The sequence below is a fragment of the Etheostoma cragini genome, chromosome 1, assembly GCF_013103735.1.
Source record: "Etheostoma cragini isolate CJK2018 chromosome 1, CSU_Ecrag_1.0, whole genome shotgun sequence".
Lineage (NCBI taxonomy): Eukaryota > Metazoa > Chordata > Actinopteri > Perciformes > Percidae > Etheostoma > Etheostoma cragini.
In genome coordinates this window covers 7,059,020-7,070,488 of record NC_048407.1, presented here as the reverse complement: position 1 = coordinate 7,070,488, position 11,469 = coordinate 7,059,020, and the positions used below count along the sequence as shown (strand labels likewise).

The following is an 11,469-nucleotide window of genomic DNA, read 5'->3' as shown; positions in this document are numbered from 1 at the left end:
GGGACGACTGGCGAGGGGAGGCTTGGACCCCGTTGAAACTGCGTGCAGTTCTAGTTATTATTATTATTATTATTATTAGGGCCCGAGCGCCGACAGGCGGCAAAGTCATAGCGCCCCCTAGTGGCAATAGGAAGTATTTCTAAAAGACAAGTTGGTATACTTTAACGAACTCCTCCTAGAGATTTCATCAGATCGACTTCAAATTCAGTTTGAGTCATCTTAAGATGTTGAAGATGAAAAGTTATTAAAAGAAAAACATTTCGTCAAACGGTGTGGGCGTGGCATGGCGGCCATTTTGAGTGTTTATTGATCACTGAGAAAGTGGCTGTAACTACAGTGTACTTTGTCCAATCTGCTTAAATTTTTTTAGGATTCATCAGAGTCCGCCCCTGACGACATCTACATGCCGAAATTCGCTCAAAGTCATAGCGCCCCCTAGTGGCAACAGGAAGTAGGCCTAAAAGACAAGGTGCTATACTGTAACGAACTCCTCCTAGAGATTTCATCCGATCAACTTCAAACTTGGTCTTTGTCATCTTAAGATGTTGAAGATGAAAAGTTATTAAAAGAAAAACTTTTCGTCATACGGTGTGGGCGTGGCATGGTGGCCATTTTGAGTGTTTAGCAATGAAGAATTAAGTGGCTGTAACTACAGTGTACGTTGTGGTATCTGCTTGAAATTTCCCACAAACACCAAGAGTCCCGGCCTGAGGACACCTACAGGCCAATATGGACTTTTGGAGATAGCGCCACCACCTGGCAACAGGAAATAAGCCTCATATGACAAACATCATCCGATTTACATGAAACTTAGAATGTGCGGTCTACATGTGATACTGAGGCAGCCCCTATATTATGACCACGCCCAGTCACTCAGGCCACGCCCACCGTCATAACATTTGAACCGTTATAGGTACAGTCTTGTGTGAAGTATCGATGAACTCAGCCGAGACTTCCTTTTTTATTGGTGATGTTTGACCCGCCCCCTTATGATGCGCCACGCCCCCTTTCACAGATAATGATCTGTATGACGAATAGGCTTATGTGAGGTATCAATGAACTCCGCAGAGAGTTCCTTTTTCATTTGTGATGTTTGACCCGCCCCCATATGATGCGGCCACGCCCCATTTCACAGATAATTACCTGTATGGCGCATAGGCTTGTGTGAGGTATCAATGAACTCAGCAGAGAGTTCCTTTTTCATTGTTGATGTTTGACCCGCCCCCATATGATGCAGCCACGCCCCCCTTCACAGATAATGACCTCTATGACGTATAGGCTTGTGTGAGGTATCAATGAACTCAGCGGGGAGTTCCCTTTTCATTGGCGACGATTTTCAGCGTGTGAGTGACGCGCAAATGCGCGGTTGCAAGGAGAAGCGTCCGCCAGTAACCCCGACTGGCGCGGGTTAGCGAGGGCCCTCCATCGCTGCTTGCAGCTTTAATTATTATTAGTATTATTATTATTATTAGTATTATTAGCATTGTTATGAGTAGTACTAGGCCTATCATCATTACTAGGCTATTGCTATATATTTATATGAGGTTACATGCTTTATTGTTTTTATTATTATTATTATTATTATCATCATCATCATCATAGGCCTATTATCATAACTAGGCTATTGCTATAATTGGGAATTGGCACCAGACCTCTGATATTAATTTATGCTTTATTATTGTTATTATCACTAGGTCTAATAGCAGGCATCATCTGCATTTTTTAAAGAAGCTTGCAGGTTGGTGATATTAATGTGAGACCTGAGCCTGCGTTGCCTTGCAAAGATCCTCAATTCTTGGCTCAATGTTTGATAAACATAGCCTCAAATCATCCTCGACTTGTGCACGATTACGGTATTAAGTTTTGATTGCAGTCATTTTTGAGAATCCTGCCTCACACAAATATGTTGACGCAAAAGGAAGGAGAATCTTCAAGGCGACGTCACAGAGTTCAGCGTATTCCTGCATCAATGATGCCCAGAATGACGAAAGAGGGCAGGAGCTAAAGAGTTTCATCAGTCAACTGTCACTCCTCAGCTCAATAAGCTGTTCCTGCATATCAATTGATAGCTCGTAACACAAACGGATCTCGAACCCACTCAAAAGATCGATAATCCTCTAAAGTACGTCGCAAATTGTTTTCTCATTGCTGACAGGTGCTCAGACGCTGAAAATCCGGGGACATTTTCAGCTCAGAAGCCTATTAACCTCCAAGATAAGTAATGTTTTTATATTTGTAAAACTTAAAACGGGGATACAAGACCTAGAGCTGTTCTCCTTAGGGGCTGAGCCCCCCCCAAGGTCTGATCCTAGACCCACCCCTGCTCCTGCTGCTTCCTACTCCACTCGACCTCACCTCAGAGGGGAATGTTTCAAGATAGAAAGTCCTAATATTTCAAGAAAAAAATCCTAATACTTCAAGATAAAAAGTCCTAATATTTCAAGATAGAAAGTCTTAATATTTCAAAATAGAATGTCCTAATAGTCCTAATATTTCAAGATTGAAAGTCTTAATATTTCAAGATAGAAAGTCTCAATATTTCATAATGTTGTAATGTTTACTGAACTACTGACAGCTTTTGCTTTATTGTTTAAGGCTTGTTTCTGCAACAGCTCCTTGAGAATCAGATACAGTGAAAACTACTGAGGACATATTTTCCTTTGACATTGATTCAGTATTAAACGAGATCGCTGCAATCGCAAGCAGGGAAACAAGCTGCAGCGTGAGTAAATAGGATAATTGTCCAGCTTGTATTTACGTTCATAAAAGTGCTTGTTTTCCTGCTAACAGACTCACATTAATATTCTAAGTGTCTGACAATATTATGGAAAGGATTTCTAAGGACCTTTCTGTTGAAGATTAAGATCCTTTTTAAAACTTAAAAGTCCGCGAAATTGCGTTCACTACACCCACCAGACTCAATGTAAATAATCAGTGATTTTAGCATCGTAAAACACGGCTTCTAAAACATCTCTAAGCACCGCTGGCTCTGGCTGCCTTCAGCCTGCGGGCGTAGGGTGCGACCATCGGCTACGTTTTGTCAGTATTTTCCTTTCTTTCATTCCAATTTTGGGTCTGTCAGTCACAGTGAAAACCGGGGACATTTACGGGGACTGTCCCCAGAAACCGGGGACGTCTGGTCACCCTAGCCTGTACGCGGAAGGGTGTGTGTCTTCTCTCTGCTCTGACTGCAGGCTGTGCCTGCTGCGCGAGGCTACTACTGACTGTGAGTGCTTTTGGACGGGAGAGGGGCTCACGGCAGCTCTCGTGGTTGAGCACAGTTTTTTTCCCCTCCCATCCTGTAGTCTACTCGCGCCCCCCCGGGAGAGAGTCCGCGCACCCCCGCGCAAGTTGAGAACCACTGCCTTAGAAGAAGAAATAATAATGGAATCTATTAGTTAGAGATAGATAGTAGTTAGCTTGTTATCGTTGTCACGTCCACCTGTTGAATCTGTGACTGAATCTGAGAAAAGCGGGGCTCAAGGTAGCTTTCCTGTTTCTCCAGCACTGCTTTTGCAATATCGTCAGTATTGTTGCGTTGTGCATTGCCTTTGCCATTCCTCCTCAAGTAACTATATTGAGCATACAGTTAGTGCTGCACAATTAATCAAATTTTAAATTACAAACACAATTTGGGCTTCCCACGGTCAAATTTGCGTGATTGAGCACTATTTTAAATGCTACCTTTTGTTCATAGAACGCTCCAGATTTTTTGCAAAGAAAATCTACTGCTCCATAAACCACTGTCTGATCATGTGCCATTCAGAGTTGTTAGCTGCACCCTGCATATTAGTTTCTAGACGTAGATGTCTCGGAAGATAGAGTAACTCCTTCCCCCATTTACTCACACACGGCTCCCAGCAACATGGACAGACACAGCAACGGTCCACACTACTGACATTTGTCTTCCGTTTTAATTGTTATTAACACAGCTGTAGATTGTTAAGTATGAGAGGCAAATCTGTATTTGTACCAGTGTTTCCGCTAGTAACTCAGCTATTGCGGCAGCCACAGCAGAAAAGAAAGAAGAAGTTACTGAATGCAACCAACTTCAGTTCGTAGAGTAATATTACTCTCACATGCTATTATTATGATAATTTTCATGCAAACTGCAGCTGTATGTTTTCAATCTGGAATGAAACCCTGTTTTTGCATTTAATTGTAATCCCAATCTGTTTTAATAAAAGAGCTTGTAAAAAGTGTTTTTGACCTAAAACTGAACATTTAGACCACTTTGTTAAAAAAATAATTAAAATAAATTGATAATAATAATAATAATAATAATAATAATAATAATGATAATAATAATAATTATATATTGTGTATCGCCATTCAGCCAAAAAAATACATATACAATTTTTAGTCCTGGACTAGTAAAAGATCTCTAACACAATATGGATGCACAGTGTGGATGTGAAAGCAGTTTAAATAGCCTATTTAGCAACTGCTTTATGTGACAATACCATTTGATATGGTTAAAAATCAATAAATAATCGTGATGATTAATCAAATTCTCAATATTGATCACAATAATCATGATTATAATTTTGGCCATAATCATGACGGCCAAGCTAGGAACTACGTCTCAAGCTGCCATCTCCGTCCAGCCGATCATATATCGGCCGAACTGTATAAGGTCCCTTAATAGTCATACAACAAAATGCAGTTGTAGTCCTTTTATGCTATACAAGAACAATTCAACTGTTCTGCTGTTAACACTGACATGTAACATACCCACAGAGACTCACATCGCTTGCAGTGCAAAATTCACAATTAAAGCGGAAACACAGCATTTAAAAAATTAACAGAAACATGTCTGAAAATTGGTCTAACCTCCAACAGGACATCAAAGACGTTGGTGGACCACAAAGCCAACCAATCACAAGGTTCCACCACCTTCTCCAGGTAGTCTGCTGTGAAGGCCTTTACCTCAGATGGCTTACAGTCTCCTACACACAAATACATACAAATGTACACATTAGTACAAGAACCAAAATCAGGAATGTCTCAGAATGATTGATATTATACTTAAGTCTGAATTTTAAAGACTGTCTGTAGTCACCGAGCATGTAGTCCTGGTATGCCTTGAATCTCTCATAGAACAGCAGGTGGCTAGTCTGGAAGGTGTCAGGAAGACATGAATTTTCAGTTCCATGGCGCTCACATCTTTGCAGCCCAGTCCCTGACTTTTCAGAGTTAAAATGGTCTGTACCACTATCTTCATCCTCCTCTTCATTCTGAAACAGAGCTGTTGAGAAAAATGTATGCATTGCTAAATGTTGTGTTGCAATCTGAATCAACTGACCAAGCTAACTTTATCATGCCAATAATTGACACATTTACCCATTTGGGTATTTTGTGAATCTAAAAAGAATGTACTTTTTGGAAGTTATGTTATCCTAAGATGCTACAGTGACTCCGTTTACATAGCTGATTGCTTTCGAGTGAAAAATGCTACAGATTAGCCTTGCCGCAGGAAGTCGGTGGTACATGGTGTTGGGACAGATTACATGACTTGCCCACCACCCTCAAACTTCCCCACCCCCTGGATGGTTTCAAGGTAATAGTAGGTAGCTTATAAGCAAATAAGCCTGTTGAAAAAAAATCTAGAGGAAACTGTGCAATACTGACATTACACCATTATCACAAGTAAACGTCTGTTTAAACTTCACCTGGGGAAACTAACTTCACTTTCAGAGAATCTGGGGGGACCGTGTTAAAGTTAGTTTTATATTCGAAGTTGTAGGGCTGCACGATTATGGCCAAAATGATAATCACGATTATTTTTGATCAATATTGTGGTCACGATTAATTATCCCGATTTGTTGATTTTAACCAAAACATATTGTATTTTCCCATAGGCTTATTATAACTGCTTATAATATCACATCCATATCATTCTACATTCTTCTTATGTTGACGTTGTATGTATAGACATACAGCTGCAACACATGTAAATAAAAATTAGCTATCTAAAATAAATAGTGTAGGATTTTTTTTAATGTATCTCTGGGAAAGCTCCTTCACTTGTTTTCAACAATACCTGATTAAAAGAGAGAGAGGGGGAGTGCAATGGACAATACTCAGAGCAATGGCTGACTAATTATGAACGGATACAGCACGGGTCAAATGGCGGGTAAGCGAAGTTACACACGCCGTGTCTGTATCGTCACTGCGCTGCATTTTTATGAACTATGATATTCTGGCCATGGGTCACATCTCTTGCAGGTTCAGCAGGCTCTGTCTCACACGCTATTACTCTACGAACAGAAGTTTGTTGCATTCAATACCTTCTGTTAATAACTCGGTGTGGTGGCCGCGATAGCAGAGTTACCAGCGAAAACACTGTTACAAATACAGGTTTGCCTCTCCTGCTTATCAATGTACAGCTGTGTTAATAACAAAACTGTAGACAAATGTCAGAAGTGTGGAGCGGACCCGCTGTGCGGCAGGGCTGCGCAGAGTAAGAAGAGAAAGTAGAGGAGAGATCCAACAAAGGCACGGCTTTTCAGCAGAAATGGGTCATGTAACGCAAAATTAAACCCTATCAATGTAAACAACATTGCAGCTGATGAGAGGACATTAGGTGCACCGGTGCATCCAAGAGGAAAAATATTACTCGCGCCCTAGAGCCCTGTGAGCTAATAGACACTACCTAGCACTGGTCACTGCTGTTGTCTGAAAAACAACACGGACTGAACAAAATGTTGCATTTACTAGTAAGCCTCGAGACCGACGTATAACCGACTGCTATCTGTTGAATTTTCCTCCCGTTACTCTGTCCTCTGTGACTGTCTACATCTAGAAACTAAGCTACGCAGTGCAGGGAACAATTGACTGGCTCATGATCAGACAGTGGTTTATGGAGCGGTAGATTGGCTTTGCAAAAAAAAAAAATAAAACTGAATGTTCTAAGAAATGACGCATTTAAAAAAACTAAAATAAAAAACACTCGATCATGCAAATTTGTTTGTGTGAAGCCCAAATCGTGATTAAATTAGATTGATTGTGCAGCCTTAGGACGTTGGCTATTAGACACGTCGAAAAATCTGTTTGACCTTCCAATATAAAACCAACTTTACCACGGTCTGTGACAGCTCATCCTTGCTAGCTCCGCAGAAAGCAACAAACACTGTTCTTGTCTTTAAAATCATTTTAAAGACCCAACATAAGGTTTTTCCAATAAGATTGATTCATAATCCGTGCTCTCGGTTTAATAAACTGTGCGCACAGATTCATCATCCGGGCTCTCGTTTTTATAAACGTGAGCAAAGTAGGAAAGATAGAAAGTCAAGGATTCAAACTTCTGGGATCAATACTCTAAAGCAAAATCATGTTAAATTACACATGACGCATCTTTACTAATGTAAAGGTGATGGCTGAGCGTTACTGCGCAACCTCCAACTGAGCTTTACGACGTAGCTGTGAAGCAAGCAACCTGTCTGACTACCTACCTGTACGTCTTCTGGTAGCTGTGCCAAGAGAAATCTCAATCACTCTAAATCTTGCAGAGAGATTGTAGGTATATGTAAGGATACAACATAAGCACAGGCTAAGTATTACTAACTAAAACGCTAGTTAACATTAGTAATTAAGCCTGTCTGCGTGCTTCTCCTGACAATACATTGATTTGTCAACTATGCAACAGCAAGTCGCTTGGTTATAACACAATCGTTAGCCTGTTTTTACAAAAAACACCTGCTACGGATCAATTCAGATTACGCCATATCTACAGTATCTTTTAATTAAAATCAGCAACAGTAGACAGTCGCAAGCTGATATATAGGTCTGAAAACATTTTATGAAATCTGAATCGGACCATAGAGTTTATATCACTTTATGTTCAGCCTGAATGTTGCAAGAAACTGTCCAACTTTACAGCAGATTTTTGTCATCGCCCCGGCTGCTGCCGCCTGTTCTCGTCCACTTCACAGGTGAGGCGAAGCTCATCTCGAACGAGCATGGTGTTATAGGGTGGATGAAACTGTGGGAAATAACTTAACGTTATGTGTTGTATCATGTAACGTTAGTTAACGTTACTTACCAGCGTTGGGTTGAGGCACAAATTGTGACTGCTATTTTCACGTTAATGCAGAAAACATTGTTAAAATGCTAACCGAGCCAAACACTATTACGTTTAAATGTAACCCTTGCGTTGTACTCCTGGGTCAAAAACAGACAAAGATTTGACATTTTTGTCACTTTTTCAGTTTTTTTTGTTTTGTTTTCACTTACATCACCTTACTACCACTAGTTCGGAATTCATGGTCAATAGCCCTCATTTAAATAGAATTATACCAAATATGAGTTAAAAAAGCAGAAATGATCAAGTATTTTGATTAAAAGTTAAGATCAGAGGAACGTCAGATGAGTTTAACCTAGTCAGGAATAAAAGTGATCAATTGTATTTTCAAAGAGCGTTGTATGGATTCCAATACATTTTTTGTGCTAATTTGGTTAAAAAGAAACCCATATTTCAGATATAGATTTTTTTTTTTTTTTTTAAAGGGGTCTAATTTCACCCGACGACAACAGGAGGGTTAAAGTTACATCAGGCAACTGGGCCTGGCCTAACTTACTAAAGTGAACGCTGGTTTGAACCGGTGTTATGTGCCTTCTGGATTTTCCACCTACTGGTTTCCGAGGCTGTCCAGATGCCGTGTAAACCTCAACGGCTACCCACGTCGACAGATACGCTACAAATTCATAAACATTTTACAAATCTGTCTAAAACAACTGGTTACCTTGGGCTGGAGACGCATGATCTCGAGGCTCTCAAACAGCTACAACAACACGTTTCTTGGATTCTTTATTTGCCCTTTTGTGTAAGGGGTGCTTTTCTCTGCCCACTTAGTCTTAGGACTTTCTATGTTTTGCACATACAACAATTAGAAGTCTTTATATGAAAGTGCTTCAAATGGGCTATGTTCCTATTCAAATAAATGGGAAAGCATACAGGAAAGGACAGGTTATGTTGCTACTGTCGTTACAAACAAACTTCCTGCATTTCTATGGATTCTGTTTTGCAGTTTTGCCAACCTCCTTGACAATAAAGAAACATTGGAATCTTACTTCATTGTGTTTGCTTTTTTGTCAGAACGTTACTTGAACGTAAAGGTTCTGTCTCTGTGAAGTATCGGGACCACTCATAAGACAAATGTGTTAAACGTTCACCTTTTGTCTTACACCACTTTAAAAACGGATTTGCTGATATCTGGATGCGTAGGTGACATAATATAGCCTATACTAGGCCTACAACACCAACAATTCAAAAGGTTGGGCACAAACTATTAACATTTCTTGAACATAACTTTGTATTGTAGAGGTTTCAAATGCGTATCTTCCGTCTTAAACATAACGTTGTAAGCTATTAGAAACGTAGATGTATGCATTTGAGGCACGTCAATAGAAATATTGCTTCTTCCCATAAATCCAACAAACGTGTTGTTGTAGCTGTTTGAAAGGCTCGAGATCACGCGTCTCCAGCCCAAGGTAACCAGTTGTTTTAGACCGATTGTTTCTCAAACCGTGTGCTGTCTGGTGTAATTTATTACACGTCCTTGCACATGGATAGCGGGGAGATGTAGCAGGAGGTAATAGCGTATGTTTAATTATAATGTTAAGCCTAAATCACGGTAACAAGTTGTTTCAGTTTGCGCTGTTAAATTGTAATTCCCGTTCTCAAAGCAAAGTTTTTTTAAGTGAAAAACGTGAATGATGTGATGGTGTAGTAGACAGTGCCAAGGACTCTTGTGCCGTTATTTTTTTGCCGAAGAAGGTTCGAACCCAGCGCGACACGGATCATCGTAATTTATTTTAAAACACAATTTTCCCGCTGTAAATGTTATTGTAGTGTCGTGCTCAGATATTCTGTTTAGTTCAGTACATTTTATATTGAGGTGCGACATGCAAAGGCCAGTAAAATGTTTATGAATTTGTAGCGAATCTATCGACGTGGGTAGCCGTTGAGGTTTACACGGCATCTGGACAGCCTCGGAAACCAGTAGGTGGAAAAACCAGAAGGCACATAACACCGGAATTCTTCACAACAGCAAAGCTATTTACTGTAAGATTATCTAGGCTAACTAGTAACACTGGCTAAATTACAGTAACACTTGAGTGAAATGAATAAGATTCAACATGACACGGACCTTGAGTTATAGCGGGCACATTCTGCCCCACTTCAATTCTTTCCTTTTCCATGTCGAGTTCAACTTTGACGTAGGACTCCAAATTAACCACCATGAGGTCTGTCGTCTCGTCCCTAGTTTTTCTCGTTCCTGCAGACGGGTTTTCCCGTCCTTCTTGCTCCATGGAGAATTAAAACTAACCACTAAATACTTCGCCAAGTAAATATGCAGACTTAAACGGCTACTGAACGTAGAGCTACGAAGTTGTGTCGGTTGGGCAAATACACAGAAACGTATCTGCACACACCCAGTTACTTTCAAAATATTCCCGGTCTAAAGAGCTGCGGCCAATCAAAAAACGTACAACAGCAGGATATCACGCCCCCAAATACCAAACCGCCTGTGAGCCAATCGAAAAAGAGAGCCATCTGTCGGTACACGATCCGTCCTGCCTACACGATCAGTTCTGCGCATGCGCAAGATTTGTTGCAAAAATCCTTGATTATGCGGCACATTTTCTTTAAAAAATCAATAGAATATCTGGGATATTTATGGGATGAAATTGCGGGCACTTGGAACAACTGCGGTTTAAGGAAAAAAGGAATGTGTTTTTCTTGTTGTGCAATTGCGTCACTTCATAACATTACCATGGCAACAGGGGAAATGGCTGCCTAGTGTAAAGTAAACACAACATTTTTCAACTTACTGTTAAGATATTTGTGACTTCCAGCAACAAAAATCATGCAAGCCCTGCATTATTTTGCATGAAAATCTGCAATTTTGTGCAGCAAAATAAATTGGCCCCCGTGTAAAAATGCGGACTTTGGCTGATTTCAAACGTTTGCATGTTAATGTAACGTGTAACAATAAAATGAAACATGATTTGAGGCTTGTTAATGTGGTGCTGGAATATTCATTTTACTGGCCTGGGCCCTGTATTTGTCTTGCAAATGTTTTATTTTTTATTTTTTAAAATGCTTTGACTTTCCCTCATTCAAAAAGAATTCCCATTCCACATGTAATCAAATGTTAATGTAACAACTCCGTTATATTTTTGGATTGGCCACCACGTAAACACTTCGTAATTCATAGCCTGGCGTAAACAATAATTAAAAAAAAAAAAACTTAATTAAAAAAAAGATTACATGTTGATCACTTAATAATAATGTCACCTATGACTGGTACACAGATGTCAGTACACAGTTTTGGATCAGTGACAAGTAAAATGTAAATGTGCTGTATTTATATAGCGCTTTTCCACTCTTAACAACTGCTCAAAGCGCTTTTTACATCTACAGGGAACATTCACCATTCACACACATTCATACACTGTGGCCGG

General features: G+C 40.1%; 1 protein-coding gene across 1 annotated transcript in view; it reads right to left on the bottom strand.

Annotated features, from left to right (window-relative positions):
- Positions 1–10,517, bottom strand: part of shcbp1 (SHC SH2-domain binding protein 1) — a 43,455-nt gene extending 32,938 nt beyond the window's left edge. The window contains exons 1-3 of the mRNA XM_034874983.1: positions 10,152–10,517; positions 5,063–5,248; positions 4,834–4,949 (exon numbers count right to left, since the gene is read on the bottom strand). Coding sequence (XP_034730874.1) covers positions 4,834–4,949; positions 5,063–5,248; positions 10,152–10,314 — 465 coding nt within the window. The 5' untranslated portion in view covers positions 10,315–10,517. The remainder of the gene's footprint in view (positions 1–4,833; positions 4,950–5,062; positions 5,249–10,151) is intronic.
- Between the last annotated feature and the right edge of the window lie 952 nt (positions 10,518–11,469).